Genomic DNA, 24,669 nt, shown 5'->3' on the forward strand with positions numbered 1-24,669 from the left:
ATTTGCTTTCAAATCTTTCAGTTGTTTCTCTACACTGGGTATGTTTATTACTACATCATCCATATAGGAGTCTCTCCAATATTTAAATGATGGTATGTTTGTGTGTGTCTCCTGTGTGAATGATTTCTTGAATGTGAAATTTAAAACTTTAGCTTCTGTTTTACTGTCTCCAGCTGCCACACCAGACTGGGCTACAAGGCCTGGATGGAGGCCTTAGAGTTGCTTAGCAATTTTACTGATGACTAGAATTTTCTCAGATTCTCAACCAGGTCTTTTCCTAAGGTATGATGGTGATAGTTTTTGTATGCTTCATGCATAGATCTTTTCACAGATGCACAAATCTCTGCTATCCTTTGCTTGTTGTCATTTCCACATTCTGTTTGGAACTAAGAGTGCAACGGCCTCTTGTTCCTCAGCGTTTTCTGGATCTTGTTATTAAACCATGGTGGGCCTTTTCCATCCTTTATCCACTTGCTAGGCACATAACTCTGCAGATCATGATTTAGGATGTGCTTAAACACTGCCCATGACTCCTCTACATCCAACTTCCTGGAACTAGGTGATGTTAGTTCACTGTCTAAGTGAGATGATAACAACTTCTTATCTGGTCTTTCAAGCAGAAACAGTCTCCTAGCCTTCTTGATCAATTTATTAACTTTTGTAGCCATAGTTGCAAAATGACATTATGATTGCTAATCCTGGTTTCTATTCTGATTTTGTCTATGTGGTCAAGCCTATTTTTATTTACAAGTTCTTAGCTATTTCCATTCTGTGTAGGCTCTGCCATCCAACACATTGTTCACTTGCTGACATTCAATACTCATGCCAATTTCGTCAGTAATAGCCCTGGGTCTTGCAAAATCAGTACATGAGCCCTTTCAGTGACTGACACAATTTGTCATAGATGTTCCCTCACCAAGTTAGTGGAATCTGCCCCAGACTTCTCCAAAAAATTATACTTGGCCACAATATCATAAACAGTTAATCTCAGGTACCCAAAGAATTGAACTATTTCAATGGGCAAACACCCAGCATGAAGACTTTTGATAATTGCAGCTCTTCAGTTGTACTCTGCATTTGTCTGTAACATATTGGCCATTTAATAGTTCTAACTGTATACTAGATGCCTATGGCTTTCAAGAACACCAGTCGTAATCTCCAATGGAACTATGATATGGCGAGAAATTAAAATTGAAAGTTGTCCAGATTTAAGCACTGCACCATGTATATAACACTGCACTAATTATTATATATACCCTATTTACAAGTGTCTTTGGCTGACAATTATAGAAAGGGGAAGGAAGTTGGTAAAATTGCAATGGGTGGTCAGAGTGCTTACAGAATTTGCTATGATGTGATTAATTTATACACACTTTATTGTCAAAATGTCTTATGTCATGAATTTTGTGGCTATTTACCAAGAGTTTGCAGAATATATTGTCACATTATTAAGTTACAGAATTTCTACCAAATGGACAGTGTGTTTGGTTCAATATACACACTACGATGCCATGCACACATACTGGTAGTGTAGGGATTATATAGATTTGGTACATAGCAAGAATTTATTTGTTTATATATCAGGCTCTGGTATTTTATTAAGACTTACAGTCTCCAAAAGAGGGTGTCTGTTGTAAATAATGCATTGCGGAAATCATTTATCAACTAATATTGGTGTAATTTGTTTAACATTTAATGCGTTCAATGAGAATGTAGTTGTTCTTAAATAATGTATTGCTGAAATTACTTAACTTGTCAGACAGATATAATTTGTTAAATAATGTGATGCAGTAGTTTTTAACATTGTATTTACGTCTAACATAGGGTAGACATGTAGATATCTGCTTGGGAGAGGGATGGATGGACTCTGTTTGTGCTTCATGATAATCATACTGCCAAAGTGGATGCATTTCCTCTAATTATAAAAGATAAGGAGGGGCAGTGGGTGCGGGGGGGGGGGGGGGGGGGGGGCTTGAAGCTTGTTGGTCCAGGAGGTGAAGTTGGGAATGTTGAGAGTGGGTGACCTTGAATGTACTACATGGAAGTGCATGTGCAGGATTCCCAGAATCCTTATCAGTGGACTGAACTGGTAACAGCTGTTTTTTCCTCACACTGGCAGTGTCTTAGATGCATGGGCAAGCCTTGGATGGTGGAGGGGAGAGTTGTGGGGAGAGGGTGACTGTGAATAAAATTGGCCACTTTGCTCATGTGTAACATGATACCCCCACACATGGTCAACTATAACTTGATACCCCCTATAAGTGGATTAAACTGTTTTAACCAGTTTTAGGGTTGGACTCTCTTTGCCCTCCTCCTCACATGTTTCACATCAAGAAATGTATAGTTCTGCAAAACAATGTGGGAATAGGTAGAAACAGCATGTGTGAAAACAGCATTTTTGTAACTAGTTTGATGATTTTTTTTGTGTCAGTTATTATTGTCTTGCCTGCTTACATCATTTTAGTCAACATGAGTATTGTACAGTCATAGAATGATAACACAAACTGCCTAATTGTTTGGAACTGTCAACAACTGCCACCAGTTTGCCAGCTTAGCCTATTATTTTAGCTAACATATGTTTTGTACAGTTATAAAACTATAATACAAACTATTTTCATGGGGAAATATTTACTTGTGGCAAAGTGTGAGGTATAGAAGACTATATGGAATACATACTAATTGGCAGTTACACGTGCACAATTCCACTCATTTTGATGCTTTGGAAAATGGCTAAGATGGTGAATGTGGGCTACTTTTTGATTGGCTGTGTTGTTTAACTAATTCATATTATTTGGATACTTTTGGGTATGACAGAAACAAAACAAAATTGAAGCTCTATGGTGCTGTTTTAATTATACAATTTCAATCATTTTAACATGACAACAATTTACACAGTTCTGGTCTTTCAGATACTTTTGAAGATGGTGCCAGTTTTCTGTAGTTCAGGTTATTCGAACACTTTCAAACGTGGCTCCGACTTAAGCAAATCATATAATTTGAATACTTTTGGATATCGCTCCAGTTTATGCAACTCGGGTCATTCTGATATTTTTAAACGTGACTCCAAAATATGGATCATTTAGAGACATTTGAACATGGTACCAATTTACAAAATTCAGATGATAGGATAGTTTTGAAATGGCACCAATTTATATAGTTCAGGTCATTTGGATACTTTGGAACATAGTACCAGTTTATGCATTTCAGGTTCCTGGATACTTTTAATATGCAGTTCAGGTCATTCAGATATGCTAAACATGGTGCCAATTTCCACAATGTAGGTCATTTGGACACTTTCAAACATGGTGCAAATTTACAATTTTCATGTCATTCAGAAATATGGTCAAGATAGTTCTTCTGGGTCTACATACTGACTGGTTGTTTCATTTTAATGCATGTTAAAGTGCTGGGCGGTGATTGAGAGAACGTGTATGTGAATGAAACTGACAGGTTGCTGCTGACAGAATATCTCTCCAGCCCCGCATATAGGCAACTTGTGCGTGAAATGTCTTGAGTAAGGTACTAACAAGGTAAACCCACTCAAGGGATACACTGACTAATACCAATACGTGTAGCATCATTAATTAATACCTAATTGCATCATATATGATGAAATGTATGAAACAAACATTTATCAGAAATAAACTAATAAGCTAGAAAACCATCTATATTGCTGTATGTGCACCTGGTGTGTCCACTTCAGTGCTAGTTGTCATGTCTAGTTGTTACCTAAGTCTTTTCCAGATAAATATATTCTAAATGTATATTCCGCATATACTGTTCTATGTATATATATCTAAAAACAGAGATGATGTGACTTACCAAACGAAAACGCTGGCAGGTTGATAGACACACAAACAAATACAAACGTACACACAGAATTCAAGCTTTCACAACCAACGGTTGCTTCATCAGGAAAGAGGGAAGGAGAGGGAAAGACGAAAGGATGTGGGTTTTAAGGGAGAGGGTAAGGAGTCATTCCAATCCCGGGAGCGGAAATACTTACCTTAGGGGGAAAAAAGGACAGGTATACACACACACACACACACACACACACACACACACACATATATCCAACCACACATACACAGACACAAGCAGACATTCGTAAAGGCAAAGAGTTTGGGCAGAGATGTCAGTCGAGGCGGAACAACAACATCTTTGCCTCTTGCCTTTGCCTCTGTACTTCCGACTTGACTGACATCTCTGTCCAAACTCTTTGCCTTTACAAATGTCTGCTTGTGTCTGTGTATGTGCAGATGGATATGTGTGTGTGTGCGAGTGTATACCTGTCCTTTCTTCCCCCTAAGGTAAGTCTTTCCGCTCCCGGGATTGGAATGACTCCTTACTCTCTCCCTTAAAACCCACATCCTTTCGTCTTTCCCTCTCCTTCCCTCTTTCCTGATGAAGCAACCATTGGTTGCGAAAGCTTGAATTTTGTGTGTATGTTTGTGTGTCTATCGACCTGCCAGCGCTTTCGTTTGGTAAGTCACATCATCTCTGTATTTAGATATATTTTTCCCACGTGGAATGTTTCCCTCTATTATGTTCTCTCTCTCTCTCTCTCTCTCTCTCTCTCTCTCTCTCTCTCTCTCTCTCTCTATATATATATATATATATATATATATACTCCTGGAAATGGAAAAAAGAACACATTGACACCGGTGTGTCAGACCCACCATACTTGCTCCGGACACTGCGAGAGGGCTGTACAAGCAATGATCACACGCACGGCACAGTGGACACACCAGGAACCGCGGTGTTGGCCATCGAATGGCGCTAGCTGCACAGCATTTGTGCACCGCCGCCGTCAGTGTCAGCCAGTTTGCCGTGGCATACGGAGCTCCATCCCAGTCTTTAACACTGGTAGCATGCCGCGACAGCGTGGACGTGAACCGTATGTGCAGTTTACGGACTTTGAGCGAGGGCGTATAGTGGGCATGCGGGAGGCCGGGTGGACATACCGCCGAATTGCTCAACACGTGGGGCGTGAGGTCTCCACAGTACATCGATGTTGTCGCCAGTGGTCGGCGGAAGGTGCACGTGCCCGTCGACCTGGGACCGGACCGCAGCGACGCACGGATGCACGCCAAGACCGTAGGATCCTACGCAGTGCCGTAGGGGACCGCACCGCCACTTCCCAGCAAATTAGGGACACTGTTGCTCCTGGGGTATCGGCGAGGACCATTCGCAACCGTCTCCATGAAGCTGAGCTACGGTCCCGCACACCGTTAGGCCGTCTTCCGCTCACGCCCCAACATCGTGCAGCCCGCCTCCAGTGGTGTCGCGACAGACGTGAATGGAGGGACGAATGGAGACGTGTCGTCTTCAGCGATGAGAGTCGCTTCTGCCTTGGTGCCAATGATGGTCGTATGCGTGTTTGGCGCCGTGCAGGTGAGCGCCACAATCAGGACTGCATACGACCAGGGCACACAGGGCCAACACCCGGCATCATGGTGTGGGGAGCGATCTCCTACACTGGCCGTACACCACTGGTGATCGTCGAGGGGACACTGAATAGTGCACGGTACATCCAAACCATCATCGAACCCATCGTTCTACCATTCCTAGACCGGCAAGGGAACTTGCTGTTCCAACAGGACAATGCACGTTCGCATGTATCCCGTGCCACCCAACGTGCTCTAGAAGGTGTAAGTCAACTACCCTGGCCAGCAAGATCTCCGGATCTGTCCCCCATTGAGCATGTTTGGGACTGGATGAAGCGTCGTCTCACGCGGTCTGCACGTCCAGCACGAACGCTGGTCCAACTGAGGCGCCAGGTGGAAATGGCATGGCAAGCCGTTCCACGGGACTACATCCAGCATCTCTACGATCGTCTCCATGGGAGAATAGCAGCCTGCATTGCTGCGAAAGGTGGATATACACTGTACTAGTGCCGACATTGTGCATGCTCTGTTGCCTGTGTCTATGTGCCTGTGGTTCTGTCAGTGTGATCATGTGATGTATCTGACCCCAGGAATGTGTCAATAAAGTTTCCCCTTCCTGGGACAATGAATTCACTGTGTTCTTATTTCAATTTCCAGGAGTATATATATATATATATATATATATATATATATATATATATATATATATATATATATATATATATATATATATATATAAAAAACAAAGATGATGTGACTTACCATACGAAAGCGCTGGCAGGTCGATAGAAACACAAACAGACACATACATACACACAAACTTCTAGCTTTCGCAACCAATGGTTGCTTCATCAGGAAAGAGAGGGAAAGCCGAAAGGATGTGGGTTTTAAGGGAGAGGGTAAGGAGTCATTCCAATCCCGGGAGCGGAAAGACTTACCTTAGGGGGAAAAAAGGACAGGTATACACTCGCACACACACACATATCCATCCGCACATACACAGACACAAGCAATATATATATATATATATATATATATATATATATATTTTGTGTTGTCTATTTTGTGTTGTATTTGTGTTTTCTTTTTTTGTATGGGGTACCAGTTGTTTTTACCAAGTTGTAACCTTTTTTGGTTTAATTATTTTTTGTTTTACATTGTTTGCATGTTATTGTTACAACATTATAGTAAATATGTACAGTAATAAGGAAGCACAGAAGTGTTAGGGCAAAAAAATGATAAATGCAATTCGATTTTATGCACCAAGCACACTGGACAATTACAGTTCCATGACAGAAGTCACAAACAGGATGACAGTTCTTAAAGCAAAAGTGAACAGGTGTCTCACATTTAGGTCATTTCTGTTCAGTGTAATCACCCTTGTACCATGCATATTTAAAAAAGTTGATGAATCTGGGAGAAGAAAAGTGACTGTGAATGAGGTATTGTATTTTTATAATTTTATTTCTTAAATGCAAGTTAACATCATAATTATATAACACAATTAAATCTGAAAAACATTTCAAGGCTTTTTCCATGGCCAAAAGATATATATACCTAATGGTTGGATCATACCATTCATTCTGGCAGTAATCGTTAAAATTTTTATAACTGGTGTATATATATTTTTTCATTTTGCACGGTCCATGAATCTAAAAACAAGACAGATTGTTTATTGATATTAGGTATGTAAACCTGTTCAGACCATTTCCTTGTGAGCTGTGATGTCAATTTACTGTACATTGAAGTGAACACAAGGATATTATCTGCTTTATAAAAAACCTTTTTTTTCATAACTGTGAACAAAGGGGACATTAAATTTTCCACTTGCAGATATAATGACTTGTATTGCATAATTATGTGTTGAGGCATCCAGGGACGTAGCTCGAATGTTTCTCTGAAGGATAATTTTCATGCTGCATGCATTTACAAATTGAAACCTGACTGGTCAAAATTACACACTTTATTTATTTATTTATTTTATTTATGCATTTATTTTGCCTGGCAAGATTAGGGTCTTCAGGCCCTCTCTTACACCTAACCAGGCATACTCAGATTGAACGAATTTCAGTTTGTACAGAACATTATGGACATACCATGTTAAACAGTATTAATGTTAAAGAAAAAAATAGAGATTATAACAGTAATACAAGGATAATTTTAGCAATCAAAAAATAACTATAACAGTCAATAATAATAATAATAGTAATGACTATATATATGAAAGTAAACATATTTTGCTGTTATGAATGTCAGTCCTAATGCTAGTTGGGAATTTTCTCGTTATGTTCTTGCAGCTTGTGAGTTTTTCACATCGAGCAGAGATATAGGACGATAGACTGGGGTGAGAGAGATATAGAAGACGTAGCTAGGTTAGAGGAAGAGAAATAGAATGGTAAAATTTGAAGCTATGATGGAGAGGAGAAAGAAAAAGATGAGAGGGGCACAACAGTGGTGGCTATACTGTCCCTAATATGTAAGTTTTGAGTTCCCTCTTGAATGTTGAGTGGTTCTGTATAAGACGCAGATGACAGGTGAGTGCGTTCCATAGTCGTATGGCTGAGATGGAGAATGACACGGAGAAAGATTTTGAGTTATGTAAAGGTACAGCCAAGGTGCTAGATGTATCCAATCTGGTATTACGGTTGTGGAATGATGATAGGTGTTTAATGTGAGAAGACAAGTATTTGGGCACCAGCGATTTTAGACTTTCCAGTGAATATATTTTTGCATATCAGAGTCTCCACAAAATTGTAAGCTTTTCCCCTCAATTCTCTTTTATTTGCTGATTGAGCATTAGTGATGCATTTATTGAGGTCCTTGAAACAATCTGGTATCCCACATTAAAATTATGAATCCATCTTGAGGAACCCTTGGACTAATGTATCGATAACTTACCATCATCCACTGCATTTAAAGCACACACCTTTTATCCAGATCTTGTACTGATACTGATCAGTTTGTGGCAATTTGAAATTTATATAATACATACTTGGAAATACCTAATAACTTTACATTTTTCATCCCACATGTAGCAATTTGTGCTTCCCATTTACACAGAGCTTCTCTCTTTGTGACCTTTCTGTATTTATGTTTTACAGTTTCAAATTTGTTTTACTTGAGTGTCAAACTGTAATGGCTTTTTGATTATCCTCAAGATGTATGTCACATTTTGCCTTTTCATCACCTTTTACCATTTTTCCATAATCATCTTTACAATGTTCTTCATTTAGCATAGGATGTGGAATTGCAGTTTCAACATCAGGCTGTAAAGTGGTATACTTTCCATAAGTATGGCATAATCAGTAGCTACTTCAGTCACAGCTTCTAACTGTGAAGTAAAAGTTATTTCTTCACTAGCGACCATAATTTCCAAATTATATTGTGGCTGTCCCAACTTTGTACATGATTTCATCAACATTTTCCCAGTGTGTGTGTGTGTGTGTGTGTGTGTGTGTGTGTGTGTGTGTGTGTGTGTTGTCATGAAATTGCAATTGTCCCAAGGAGCTTGGTGCGAAAAATTGACCTGAACAATTCTGCTCTTCCTCATTATTATAAGATTTATGATAATGCTGGGCAGTAATGTACAAAGAATTTGAAATAAAACATAATTATGTCTGAAAATGTTACAAATTCCTTTTTAAAAAAAGAAAAAAAAGACAGAGGGAGAGAGAATACTGGTACACCAAATGTAAAAAGAAAACACCTTTACAACACAAGATATTTTATATTTAATAAAATTTAAAGAATATATATATACATATAGAACAATATATGTAGAATATACTTATAGAATACATTTATGTGGGAAATACTTATCAAACAACCCAACATGATAGCTGGTGTTGAAGCAGACAATTATAAGGCATACATACAGTGTTATAGAGGTATTTCTAGTTTATTAGCTTATTTCTGACAAATACAGTTTTGGAAAACCACTTCATCATTTATGATTGAATTTGGCATTAATGATGCTATATGTTTTGTTGTTAGTCAAATGTTGAAATGAAAATCAAAATAATGGAGGGGAGGGGGTGGGGTGGGATGAGAGGATTTTTTTTTAAAAAATTAGTTTTTTCAAAAATGTGGGTGCATTGTTCTGATGTACATTGAAAACAATAAAACGTTTTTTGAAGTTTCTCTCTGTTATAATTTCAATGGTGTTCATTCAGAAATGTTAAACTCAGTTGCTCTGAAAGGGGTGTTTCACCCTCTTAACAGTCTTATTGGCATCTATAAAAGAATATGTGTCTTTTATTTTGCTCTATACTACAACTTATTCAAAGTCAATGAAAATCAAAGTGTATCTCTTGTGTAGATTTAATTGTAAGTACAGTACATTATGGTATAAATGAACACACAGTTCAGCAGAGACAGTACAGACATACTGTGTTCAGTTTTGTGTTAACCACACTGTTTCATTAGTCAGGAGGTTTGAGTTTAGATCATAATTGCTAGTACAGTCAGTGATATGAGTAAAGATGACTGCACACTGTACTTTAAGAAATACACCGTTTTATTCCCTAGGGACTACATTGCAATAGAAACAGTGATTCTTGAATTTTGTAAGCAGTTGTATAGTAATAATGTTGTTGTAGTGATCATCAGTAAAAAGACTGCTTTACTGCAGCTAAGGATGCTTTTCAATTCTTAACAAATCTCTTAATCTCAGCACAACCTACCAATGACAGTAGCACAGTGATTAGCACACTGAACTTGCATTTGTGAGGATGACAGTTCAAATTGTGCCTGAGCATCCAGATTTAAGTTTTCCATGATTTCCCTAAATTGTTGTAGGCAACCACTGTGATGGCTCCTTTGGAAGGGCACAGCCAATTTCCATCCCCATTCTTGAATCATTACAAGCTTGTGTTCTGTCACTAATGACCTCGATGTCAACTGGACTTTAAACTCTAATCTTCCTTACTTCTTTTTCTACACTACTACTGCAATCTACATCCATTTTCACCTTCTTACTGCAATCAAGCCTTGGTACTGCTCTGTAATTATCATCCCCCCCTCCCCCCTCCAATCCCCACATATATTATCAAATTAACTACACCGCCAGAAAAAATGCAACATAGGACTGTGTTCAGAGGCAGAACAGTATAATATGTGCATAATGAGAGGTTGTAGTGTTATTTGTTCATTTGCCACAATTATTGTGATCAGATGTCACTAGAGGCCTGTCTGTGTACCCTACTGTTTTGACTCTGCAGGCAGTAACTGCAATGTGCTTAGAGGTGAACAATGTTTTCCTGTTTCATTTGAGGGTATGACTATGTCTTGTTGATGAATATGCACTCTTGTTGAACAAATTCAGTCATTTGAAAAATATCTCATCATGGCGTGTGGAAAGCTGGATGGACATATCAACAGATTACTGCACTTAAGTAGCGCAATGCATCAGTGATGTATGATTGCTTTAAACAGTGTTCTGTGGTACATTCTCACACCTGGAGAACAGGCTGGGTACATCTGTATAGTACAGTTTCACATCAAAATTGATGTCTTGGGCAAGCAGTGTTGGCTGATTGAACATCATCCACTGATGAAGTCAGTAATGGGAACATAGACATTACTACAAACAACATACACCTGAAACTTCCTGGCAGATTAAAACTGTGTGCCAGACTGAGACCCGAACTCAGGACCTTTGCCTTTTGCAGGCAAGTGCTCTACCAACTGAGCTACCCAAGCACCACTAATGCCCCATCCTCACAGCTTTACTTCTGCCAGTACCTTGTCTCCTACCTTCCAAACTTTACAGAAGCTCTCCTGCAAACCCTGCAAAACTAGCACTCCTGAAAGAAAGGATATTGCAGAGACATGACTTAGCCACAGCCTGGGGGATGTTTCCAGAATGAGATTTTCACTCTGCAGCAGAGTGTGCGCTGATATGAAACTTCCTGGCAGATTAAAACTGTGTGCTGGACCGAGACTCGAACTTGGGACCTATGCATTTTGCGGGCAAGTGCTCTACTATCTGAGCTACCCAAGCATGACACACACCTCATCCAGTTTTAATCTGCCAGGAGTTCTAGCTCTGCAAGGTTCGCAGGAGAGCTTCTGTAAAGTTTGGAAGTTAGGAGACGAGGTACTGGCAGAAGTAAAGCTGTGAGGATGGGGCGTGAGTCGTGCTTGGGTAGCTCAGTTGGTAGAGCACTTGCCCGCGAAAAGCAAAGGTCCTGAGTTCGAGTCTTGGTCCGGCACACAGTTTTAATTTGCCAAGGAGTTTCATATCAGTGCACACTCCGCTGCAGAGCAAAATCTCATTCTGGAAACATATACCTGATTGAAAGATTTATGGTCATTTCAACATTTTGTAGTGGTATACACCATATGCAAATGGTGACTGGAAACATAGCAACAAAGGTTTTTTATTTTGATTTTAATGTTTTGTTATAGTACAGTCTGTTTTATTTTTAATTTTGTCATTCATCTTGTTACATTTGGTGTTTTATGCTACTTTTTTATATATCTTTTATGTTGTGTCTCTTTTTCAAGAAGAAAAGAGAAACTCTGAAAATGAGGGACACACTTGTTATATCTGGCTGATATTTGCATCTATTTAAAATATAGCGTTGACATTTACTTTTAATATGCAATACACATACCTGGGAAGTGAGCTTATTGATTGTGCACAATGATTAAGAGGCTGTCTATGTTTTCAATCTTTGTTTTCTAATATAGAGAACAAATATTTTGCAAATGATCCTTTAAGAATTATTTTAACTACATGTCCTGATTCTTTTAATAGAATAGCTTGATGATGGTACTCAGTGCCAAAACTGGCAGCTGGTGTATACAAATAAAAGTGCGAATAGATACTAAAGGAAACAATTTTTCTGACTACAAGCAAGTCTGAAAACATTGCTAAGTTTTGGGTAAATCCTTCTTCAGTGTAATGGAATATGCGTATACCTATAATACTACATTAGCCAAGCACCTCAACCAAGGTGTTTTGTTGTATGGGCTGGAGTATGCAACGAGAGAAAAAGAGATGGTAAATGGGATGAAGGATTGGGAAAATATGGCTGATAACTAGTAGGTATGGGGAGGATCCACACAGGATAGAAATTCAGAAACAGTGAGCTCATCCTGGACACAGGGAGGTGGAGTTGTGCACAGTGTACATTGAAGTGGAGGAGTGGACTGAGAAGGGATGATGGAATGGAGGAAAAGGGGGACTGTGGAGAAGAGTGTGTGAGTGCAGGATGATTTCAATTATGGTCATGGGGCAGTGGCTAGTGGAGGCTGAGCTTAGGTAAATTACAGGATTGAGGATCATCTTATTCTTTCTCCATGTCTATCCACCCCTCTCCTACACTTTGTTCCCATCAGCATTTCACATGATATTTAATAGGCATCATTTTTTTCCTACATGCAGTATAAATCATTCTTTGATCTGTCATCTACCTGTTCATAATCTTCACTAGCCTCTGCCCCCACACCCCCCTCCACCCATGCTCCATGATGCTAACTTCACTCATCCTGCAATCACACCATCTTCTTGACAGTCTCCCTCTTGGGCCATTCTATCTCCCCTACTCAATCTATTCCTCAACATCAATGCGTACTGTGCAGCACTCCACCAGCTTGTGGCCAAAATGACCTCACAGATGCCGAATTCCCATCCCGTGTACCTGCTGCCTCTCTTTCCAGCCATTAGCCATCATTCCCAAACTCTTCTTCCCACTCCCACTCCCCCCCCCCCCCCCTCATCCTTTCTCTCATTGGTCACTCCACCCTATGCATTAATTCATTGGAGTTGAGCTGCAGTTCTGGCAAAATGCAGTCAGCCTGTACAGTGTAGCTGTGGAGATGAATGGGGATAAATGTATGTGAATTCTATAGCTCTGAAGGTGGTTTCATCAAAAACCTAGCAAATTTCTCAGTCTTATTTATGTGCCTGTTGTTGACTCAGCATGTCATCCATTATCTATATCCCACCAAGGAATGTATTAACACTCAAATTTACATTAAATATTAAAATAATTATCTTTTTCAGAGTTTCTATTGCCAGTCTGCATTTTTTATCCTTCTTACTTCTATTAGCAGCACTTGCTTTTATGCTCAAATAAAAAAAACTCCTCTAATACTTTTAGAATTATGTTGACATTATAACTTCTTTTAAAGACACTATCAATTCTATTCAACGGATCTCCCAAGTCCTTTGCTGTCTCTGCCAGAGTTACAACATTGGTGAACCTTAAATTGTTTATGCCTTTTCACAGAACTTCAGTTCCTTTTACATGTATTTCTCTATGGTTTTCTTTATTGCTTTCCCTATGTAGAAACTAAATTACATGGATGATAAAATGCATATTTGTCTCATTCCCTTTGCAATGTTTGCCAAACTTACAGGTGAGTAGGCTAATTGCAAACACTTAAGGAAGAACCAAAATAAAAAAAAGAAAGCTGATAAAGTCATGAATACCATTTATTACTGAAATTTTACTTAAATAATGAATCTTAATTTTGCACAATGAACATAGATAAATTTTCAATATACATAAAAAAACCTTGGTATCTGGGATTACCCCACAGAGCACTGGGTGATTATAGATTGTGTATTAGGTAATCACAGATCCATAAATTACATTTATAGCATTCATCCAATCATTAGTGGGAGAATCTTCATACTTTTATCAAAAATTAGGCAGTAATACTCATTCTCCAATGCAGCGCCTTCAGTGTCCTCTTTCTTCTTGCATGGTATGTTCTTTTCTTGAACCTCCATCATAATGTTAAATTCTTGAAGGTTCTTCACACTTAGTGTAACATACAGTTTTTTTACATTCTTTTATCTGCTCGTTATTGCTTTTTCTTTCTTCGTTTTCTCCTAGAATATCTTTTGTAAGAGAACTGGTTATTATAACTGAATGTGATTTTCTGACATTTGCCTCCTTTTAAGATGTGGCAGTTTGTGGACATTAGTCCTAAAAATATGATCAAGTGGAATTGATTTGTTGAAAACAGTTACAGGGGTTACTGGTTTCTGCTGCACATTAAATGTCAATACTAGCCTTATCTGCATGTCAAGTGTCACTTCTCTTTGCCAGTTTGATGCATCAGGTGTCACTGATGTCACATCTATGAAATGTTCATCAGATTTAGTTGTATCTATTGGTCAAATAGCAGCTGCCCAGGAACCTTTTGCTACTTTCTCTAAACTACTGATGCAACTGAAGGCTTTCATGCTTCAAATTATTTACTTCAGCAAATTTAAGAGGTATTTTGTCCACCATCTCTGTAGTTAACCTGTAAAATAGTATACTGCATTTTAAGATATGTTCTTCTAATTCCCTTTCTTGTTCTTCAGAAAATATAGCCTTACATCCAGGTTTTGCTTGTTATATAAGTTCTTTCTACACAACATTTTGGACCAGTCTTATGTCACTTCTGGTTCTAATCCCTTGCCACAGGGATCATATCCTCTTGGGAAGCCCAAGTGCAAAACCTACCCAATCCACACTGACCAAGCACTTGCTACTCTAGTCTTGGCACAGGCTTGTCCTACCCCATGAAAGGCTGGGCCACCTGTGAAAGCAGCCATGTCATACCAACTCTGCTGCAAACACTGTGCAGCTTTTTATGCGTGACTATAAGCCAACTTCCCAGCTGTCCACTGGGATGAATAGCCACTGAGAAACTGTTGCCAAGAACAAAGTTGTCCACCTGATGGCACAACATGCACCTGAGGATAACATGTTCTATTTTGATGGCTGCTTCACAAGCTCGTCCATCTGGATCCTTCCTTCCACTATTAACTCCTGTGAACTATGCGGACAGAAGTTATCCTTGCAACACATTATTTGGTCCCATAATCATTCTCCGAACCCAGGTATCAAAAGCCTAGACCATCCACCTGTCAGCCCTTTCTCTTTTATTCCTAGCCAGAAAACTTGCTGGCTTCCTCTGAGCTGCTAGCCACCCATCCCAACTGCTCTTCCTGCCTCCAACTCTCTCTCCCTCTACCCACTCCACCCAACACAATTCCCACCCAAAACCAACCCAACTGCTGAAACTGAAACTCCGGTATTTTGAATCCATGAGTTAAAAGATGACATTTTCAAGAACCAAACCATGTGTGAAGCTCAGAGAGTATATCAGAAGATTGATAGTTAGCTACTAAATATTTTTTACATGGAGTATTTCATCCATAGAAGTCAAGGATGATGTAATGAGTTTATAAGATGTCTTAATTACTCATAGTAAATCCATATAGTAGACTGCAGCTTTGAGGAAAAATCTATAATTAATCTTGAGAAAATAAAATGAAACTGAATGCATTTATAGTTCCCTGTTGATCCATTGTGAATAAAGGACAGTGGCCAGTCAAATATTTACCAAGGAAAATTGCCAAATAGATGTATGTTTTGAGAAGCTTTTTTATTAAGACAACCAGATTTGTCATCTCAATAATGTTATCTTCAGGCTCCTATGCATTCCATGTATAGACAAACAGATATATCGATATGTGCACAAATGGAGCCATCAGTATCTGGATTCCATGAATTCATTTAAGGGGTGTTTACTGTGTTTATTGTGGTGAAGCCTTCAAAGTAAACACTCCTTAAATGAATTCATGGCATCCATATATTACTGGCTCCATTTATGCAAGTACTGATATGTCTAATTATTTATATACTGAGTGCACAGGGCATGAAGATGGTGTTATTTAGATGCTAAAACTGGTTGTGTAAGTAAAATAGCTTCTCATAACATACAGATGTTTGCAAGTTTCCTTGGTAAAGTGTCTACAGTGGGTTATCTGTAAAATTTACATATATTTTCAGATTGTGTCTTGAAATTCCTTTGAAATTTAGATCTCATCTGATCTGTGAGCTGATAACAGACCACTATACTTGTACTACAGAATCTCAGTATTTGTAGTTAGCTCACTGTTAGTTTTGAAATGTTTCTTGCAATATTTTTCCATAATACTGATGTTGTAAGTACTGTTTCCACCTTTCAGAATCTACGTGCCTGCAGTTTCATTTTTATGTTTTCTATTTTTCTCATAGTGAAGAAATTTAAATATAAAACTGAAAAACACATGCAACTTTATTTAGTTTTACTGTATGAGAGGTCACATTTGTGTTAAATATCTGGTATTATCATTTGTCAGTCTCAACCTTAATCATAAATAATGGTAATCATATTAATATACATGACTTATGTGGTAACTGAACAACAGAGAATGGCTAGAGATTAAGCCAGAGGAAGGAAGGGTTGACATTTAGATGCCACTGAAAGGAGCTGGCTATTACTACCACATAGCTGGAAGTCAATTAGTCTGACATTTGTCCTGGGGAATTATTCTTCTCTTTACTCCTATACAAAAATTAAAAGTATTTTCCTACATTATTGTTCTATGATGTCACACTTATTTTATTCTCCTGGCCTTTCCTTTGCTTAAATGACACATATCAGACCAGTCTATGCCTTATATCTTCCCATGAAGCTTCCCTCACATCTTATCCTACATTGTGTGAGATTTTTCCAGTTTAGTTTCTAAATTACTTCTTGGACACTGCTTGTTCTTCTGTAGTCTCACATTATATAATTAGCAGTCCACAGTTGCACTTATTTTTATTTACCTTGTGAACATATGTGAAATTTTTGTATTGTTCTGGCTGATGATTGGAGTGTTGTCCCGTGAAGGATGTCATTGTATGTGTGTGTGTGTGTGTGTGTGTGTGTGTGTGTGTGTGTGTGTGAGTGTGTGTGTGTGTGTGTGAGTGTTTTAGTCCTGTTTCAGTAGCTTCTCTCTTAGAGTGTATATTTGTTGTATTTCAAATATTAGTAGTATGAATTTTGGTTTCATTTGAAAATTTTGATAAATTTTCACTTTTTATGCTTTCTTTATGTAGTGCGAAACTGTAAATAATAATTAATATTATTGTTGGTATTTATTAAATTTTGGTACTGGTACTTAATAGTAGGTAATGCCTATTAAGGAATTAGCATCATCACCTGCTGTAACTGTCTGCTTCTAGAGTAATTGAATTCTGGGTTGTCTAAATTTAATGCAGCAAATTTAAGAATTCCAACTTTAATGAGCATGTTTAACGACCTACAGTCAGCATTTATTTAAGGATAAATTGCAATGTTGTAAGGTGTAATGCTAGTTGTACATTTGTGCTACATTTACATTTATCTGGTGGTGGAATATAAATGAGGAAGTAATAAAGGCAGCAACTCACTATGCAGACTTAGGCATCCAAATAAGGCAGAATACATTGCTAATCTTTCTGACAACGTCCATCTTCAGACACAACCACAGAATAAATATCCACAAACATTAACTGAATTCCCAGTTGTCTCACTTTAATGAAGCAAATTTAAGCATTCTAACCTTAATGAGGATGGTTAAAGACCTACAATCAGCATTCATTTAAGAAGATATTGTGTGGTTGTAAGGTGTAATGCTAGTTGTACATTTATGTTACACATACATTTATCTGGTGGTGGAATGTAAATGAGGACTTCATTGTACCAGAATGTCAGCTCATCTTGTTTATGTGCCTCTCAGCCACACTATATCTGAGCTATGTGGTGAGTTGTTATCTTTGCAGTTTATTGTTTGTATGGATTTATAAATTTTGCAACTCTTTATTCTACTGTGTAAAATCCTTAAAGGACAAATAAGTAGATAAAAATAAATTAATGCATACTATTGACTAAAAGTTCTGTTTTATGAAAGCTATTTAATGAAAATTAAATTTGTTTATATCAGAAACTGTATCTCCTACTGGTACATTAACAGTGTGGTTGTGATGACTTGTTTTCAAAGCTCTCCTGTACTACCATACTAATCTCTCATTCCTTTCCTTGTATGAATTCATGAGCACCTTAGTATCTTCTTCAGTCAGTAGTACAAAAGAGGTACTATCTCTGTTGCCTGCACTTATATTTATATTCATATAAACTTTTCTAACCTTAAAAAAACTCAAAATCATGACTTTACAATATAATCCTATGCTTATATTGAGAAAGTTTTGTAACTGTTCTGGAATATTTTGCTGATATATAAATATGCAGAGCAGGAGGCTTTGATTAACTAAAACAACACATGTTTATATTTGAACTTGTGTCATTTTTTAATATATGTAATTCACTTTGTTATTATATTTCAGCTAACTTGATGGTGGGGATGGGTAAGTGTTATGGTTTTTATCTATGTATTAGATTGACATTCCTCATTGCTTAAATGTTTGTAGTTTTATCACTGCAAGGAGACTTTCAGAATGTTATCATGTCCTACCCACTTCATCCCTAGATAGCCTCTCTCTTTCACTGATTGCTCTGTCTCAGTGTACATTTCATTATTGTATGGGCCTAGTATTTGAGAGAAGCAAGGATAAAATCTTTGTTCAGCCAACTTGATTAAAGGTTTTCGATAACAACTCCACTCACTTCTAGGTTGCTTTTTTCAGTACTGTCATAGGCGACTTCTCCTTCATCCTGGTCCCATTGCAGCTACAAATTCATGCCTGATAAACATGGCTTGACAATATACTAGTTTATAATTTTGATAACCTTACTACAACCTGATCCTCTATTTTTTTGTTTGTTTGTAGAGCTAGCGTTTAGTTAATATTTTGGCTGTGTGTATATCCACTTTTCATGGTAAGACAAAATTTTCTCTTTATTATTGTGAAGTGTCACTCTTTTGATATATTTCATTATAGTCAGTTCTTACAAAAAGTCCTTGCTTCATGCTAATTCCTTTTAAGTTTGGGTATATAGTACATGTTGTATGCTGAGAAATAGCTCCATTTAAGATTTGCCTTACAAAATGATATATGCTACAGTAGAGAATGCCATAATTTTACTTTATGAACAATATTTTCAATGTCCACTTTACCTTGTTTGCATTTTTTTTTTTGTAATACAAGCTGTCTTCCACATGACAAGTCCAATAGTAATTCATCTCAGCTTGTTGCAGTATATTATTCTTTATTCAACTGAATCTCCTTTTCTTTTCTATTTTAAGTTAAAACTGTACAGCCTCCACTACAATTTCCTCTTAAATGGCTGACTAGATTAGCTGAATGAACAAATGAGACATACAGTGTGTTTTTAGAGTAACCAGGCTGAACTTAGTTGTAGAAACCATGGTGTACAAAACCAAACTCAGAGAATGAGAAAAGAATTGTAGGTAAACACATAAAAATTGTATGTACTGCTGATGAACTGAAAAACGGTTTCAAAAAGTGAAGTTGTGGAACACTCTTTCAAGGATGTGTAATGGTTCTAACATGGTTGTGGTCTCTTCTTCTCAATAGCATATCAAGTTTGTCACATCAAAACTGAAAACTTTTAGGGTATTGAACAGTATTAAAACAATAATGGAAACATCATTATTGCTTTTAGTTTTAATTGTTCACACATTTGTTAAACACATTTGTTAAATTTAAATTAACATTCTGGATGATGATCAGCTTCATAACATTTCCATTCACTTATTACAAAACCCAGTATACCCATATAATCAGTGACAGGTCAATGGCAACATATCATGGACCTCATCCTTCCACTAATCTCAGTTTATACACTCCTGGAAATGGAAAAAAGAACACATTGACACCGGTGTGTCAGACCCACCATACTTGCTCCAGACACTGTGAGAGGGCTGTACAAGCAATGATCACACGCACGGCACAGCGGACACACCAGGAACTGCGGTGTTGGCCGTCGAATGGCGCTAGCTGCGCAGCATTTGTGCACCGCCGCCGTCAGTGTCAGCCAGTTTGCCGTGGCATACGGAGCTCCATCCCAGTCTTTAACACTGGTAGCATGCCGCGACAGCGTGGACGTGAACCGTATGTGCAGTTTACGGACTTTGAGCGAGGGCGTATAGTGGGCATGCGGGAGGCCGGGTGGACGTACCGCCGAATTGCTCAACACGTGGGGCGTGAGGTCTCCACAGTACATCGATGTTGTCGCCAGTGGTCAGCGGAAGGTGCACGTGCCCGTCGACCTGGGACCAGACCGCAGCGACGCACGGATGCACGCCAAGACCGTAGGATCCTACGCAGTGCCGTAGGGGACCGCACCGCCACTTCCCAGCAAATTAGGGACACTGTTGCTCCTGGGGTGTCGGCAAGGACCATTCGCAACCGTCTCCATGAAGCTGAGCTACGGTCCCGCACACCGTTAGGCCGTCTTCCGCTCACGCCGCAACATCGTGCAGCCCGCCTCCAGTGGTGTCGCGACAGACGTGAATGGAGGGACGAATGGAGACGTGTCGTCTTCAGTGATGAGAGTCGCTTCTGCCTTGGTGCCAATGATGGTCGTATGCGTGTTTGGCGCCGTGCAGGTGAGCGCCACAATCAGGACTGCATACGACTGAGGCACACAGGGCCAACACCCGGCATCATGGTGTGGGGAGCGATCTCCTACACTGGCCGTACACCACTGGTGATCGTCGAGGGGACACTGAATAGTGCACGGTACATCCAAACCGTCATCGAACCCATTGTTCTACCATTCCTAGACCGGCAAGGGAACTTGCTGTTCCAACAGGACAATGCACGTCCGCATGTATCCCGTGCCACCCAACGTGCTCTAGAAGGTGTAAGTCAACTACCCTGGCCAGCAAGATCTCCGGATCTGTCCCCCATTGAGCATGTTTGGGACTGGATGAAGTGTCGTCTCACGCGGTCTGCACGTCCAGCACGAACGCTGGTCCAACTGAGGTGCCAGGTGGAAATGGCATGGCAAGCCGTTCCACAGGACTACATCCAGCATCTCTACGATCGTGTCCATGGGAGAATAGCAGCCTGCATTGCTGCGAAAGGTGGATATACACTGTACTAGTGCCGACATTGTGCATGCTCTGTTGCCTGTGTCTATGTGCCTGTGGTTCTGTCAGTGTGATCATGTGATGTATCTGTCCCCAGGAATGTGTCAATAAAGTTTCCCCTTCCTGGGACAATGAATTCACGGTGTTCTTATTTCAATTTCCAGGAGTGTATAAATGTAGTTATTTAAACACATTTCGTTACTAAAGACACTAAACTGATTTAGTGTGGCACATGTCAAACAGATGTCTATAGGATGTCTCCTAATAAACGCCATTCTTGTTCATTTCAACCAAAGAAGTTCACAGCTATAGAATAACATACAGATGTTAACTGAAACGGTTCTGATGACAGACTGACTTTCATACATTTTGCTACATAATGAAATCTTAATGATAACAAACACCCATAGATAAATTAGCTTGTTGATTGCTAACTGCAAACTTTGATGTATTTTTCATAGTGCGAGGTGGAACTTTTGTAGAGATGCTACATGGGTAGTCACTAACACAAAGACATTAAAAACTTGCAACATGAGGTACTTCATGATGTTGTCTCTAAGATTTTCAATCCTGTACTGAATTTTACCAAAGAAGTTCATAAAGATAAATGCCTACATGGTGCCCAGTAATCAAGTAATGTGGAGGTGTTAGCACAATTGGCTCCTAGTGTGGGCTACAAATTTTTTGGATGGGAGAGTATTTATTGACAGAGGAAGGGATATTTTCTGATTTCAGTACTTATGTAGTAGTTTATAACTCCATAAGGTAGAAATTTACTATTGTAAATCTGCTGTATGTTCTGACAATAATTTGGTTTACATAATATATAGTTAGTTAAGAAATTAAAAAATAAAACTATTTAGTAAGTCACCTCTATGAATTACCTATTTAGAAGTACAGTTGCCTTGTTGCAAATTATTGTTAATTTATACAAATTCTTAATTAATGACTTAACTGAATACCAATGGCTCTCATTTGATTCAGAAAAATTAGGGCAACACAAATGTAATGTGGATTTTATGAATTAAACAGATATAGTGTATCGAATAGCAAAAATAAATTTGTGTATGTCTGAACTTTAATTACTATTATCTGTTACGTTAGTTGGATCTTTGACACACAAATATAGTTAATGGATATCATGAATTGGGAACTTTACCCTGAGTGGTGTCAGTCCCCACAAAACTACTGATTAACTTTTTTCAGTAACTCCATTAGGTGTTGTTATAGTAATTTCAGGTGTACATTACTCTTAATGAACATGGTTTTCAACAAAACTAACTATACCACTATAATCTGCAAGTTGAAAATAACCACTTGAATAATAAATTATTGAGGAATTTGTGTGTGCAGTATTGTGGCCATCTCAGATATATTATGTAAGATATATGCATTATCTTTAGTTAAAATATGAGTGGAGAAATAGGTAGTTATCAATAGGGTACAATAATATTAGGTGGAGAAATTCCACCTTGCTATGTTTCAAATGGACAAAATCGTAATTGAAGATATCTTATATGACACAAAGGTATAACCAATCACAGTTTCCACATTTGATATTTGGAAGGAATGGGAAAAAGCTCTAATGACTAGGAGAAGTACCCTCTGTCTTGCACTTCACAGTTGTTTTTGCAGGAAATGTAGGTATAATTCTGCATGATTTCAGATGTGTTAAAAGAATACAGTAGTGAGTTCACTGTCAATCTGCTGCAGCCTAAGGCTGTAATTTTTACAGTAAACAAATCAATGAGCTCACCAGTGGTCTTCATCCACATGCTTTTAGCAGTTCACAATATATCAATGATGATAGTTGGATCGTAGTGCTAATGAAACAACTATTCTAACACTTTGCTGTTCATCTTATCCTCAGTGCACTTAAATCTAAAACACATCTTCAATCCAGTGGCACCTGAACACCATCACGCTTTGAGTTCATCTCGTATGCTGCTCAAAGATTTGCATGACCAGATCAATCATCATAGTAGCTGCAAAGTACATGGACCTCACTATACAACATAAAGCAGGACTCATTTCAAAATACGTTTCTGTTCAACATTACAAGTATATTGCTGTCCCTCCCTCCCCCCCCCCCCCCCCCACCAGCACCCCCATAAGCCATTGGCTTTACCATTGGTGGGGAGGCTTGTGTGCCTCAGTGATAAAGATAGCCATAATGTAGGTGCAACAACAATGGAGGGGTGCCTGTTGAGAGGCCAGACGAATGTGTGGCTCCTGAAGAAGGGCAGCAGCCTTTTCAGTTGTTACAGGGGCAACAGTCATGATGATTGGCTGATCTAGTCTCGTAACATCAACGAAAATGGTCTTGCTGTGCTGGTGTTGTTCATAGCCCTACAGGGAAAACTCCAGCCATAACTTTTCCCTAGGGCATGCAGCTCTACTAATGATGATGGCGTCCTCTTGGGCAAAATGTTCTGGAGTCCCCCATTTAGATCTCCAGGTGGGGACTACTCAGGAGGATGTCATCAGGAGAAACAAAATTGGTGTTCTGTAGATTAGAGCTTGGACAGGTCGGTTACAAAATTTAAGAAGGGAAATGGAGAGGTTAAAGCTAGATATAGTCAGAATCAGTGAACTTCAGTGGCAGGAGGAACAGGACTTCCAGTCAGATGAATACAGGGTTATAAATACAAAATAAAATGGGGGTAATGAAAGAGAAGGTTTAATAATGAATAAGAAAATAGGAACATTGGTAAACTACTGTGAAGACCTTAGTGAATGCTTTATTGTAGCCATGAGAGACATGAAGCCAAAACCCATCACAGTAATAGAAGTTTATATTCCAACTAGCTCCACAGATGATGAAGAGATTGAAGAAATGTATGATGGAATAAAAGAAATTATTCAGACAGTTAAGGGAGATGAAAATTTAATAGTCATGAGGGACTGAAATTCCTGAAATTCCATAGAAGTGAAAGGAAGGGAAGGAAAAGTAGTAGGTGAATGTGGACTAGGAGAAAGGAATGAGAAAGGAAGCCACCTGGCAGAATTTTGCACAGAGCATAATTTGATCATTGCTAAAACTTGGTTTAAGAACCAGAAAATTGGTTGTATTTGTTGAAGGTACTCTGAGACACCAGAAAGTTTCACATTAATTGTATAATGGTAAACAGAGATTTTGGAACCAGATTGTGAACTATAATATATTTCCAGGGACAGATCTGGACTCTGATCACAATTTGTTGGTTATTAACTGTAGATTAAAACTGAAGAAATTGTGAAAAGGGAGGAAATTAATGAGATGGGACCTGGACAAACGGAACGAACCAGAGGTTATTGATAGTTTCAGTGGGAGCATTAGGGAACAATATACAAGAAGAGGGGAGAAGAATAAAGTAGCAGAAGAATGGGTAGCTTTGGGATATAAAATAGTGAAGGACCCAGAATATCAAATAGTTAAAAAGATGAGGTCCAGCAGAAATTCATGGCTAACTCGGGCCATTGAAT

The 24,669-nt window shown here is 38.7% G+C and overlaps 1 protein-coding gene across 1 annotated transcript in view; it reads left to right on the forward strand.

Moving 5' to 3' along the window:
• The window catches only part of LOC124555630 (calcium-dependent secretion activator-like), a 1,496,314-nt gene that overhangs the window by 913,388 nt on the left and 558,257 nt on the right, over positions 1 to 24,669 (forward strand). The window contains exon 16 of the mRNA XM_047129606.1: positions 18,533 to 18,553. Coding sequence (XP_046985562.1) covers positions 18,533 to 18,553 — 21 coding nt within the window. The remainder of the gene's footprint in view (positions 1 to 18,532; positions 18,554 to 24,669) is intronic.

This window comes from Schistocerca americana, chromosome X, assembly GCF_021461395.2.
Source record: "Schistocerca americana isolate TAMUIC-IGC-003095 chromosome X, iqSchAmer2.1, whole genome shotgun sequence".
Lineage (NCBI taxonomy): Eukaryota > Metazoa > Arthropoda > Insecta > Orthoptera > Acrididae > Schistocerca > Schistocerca americana.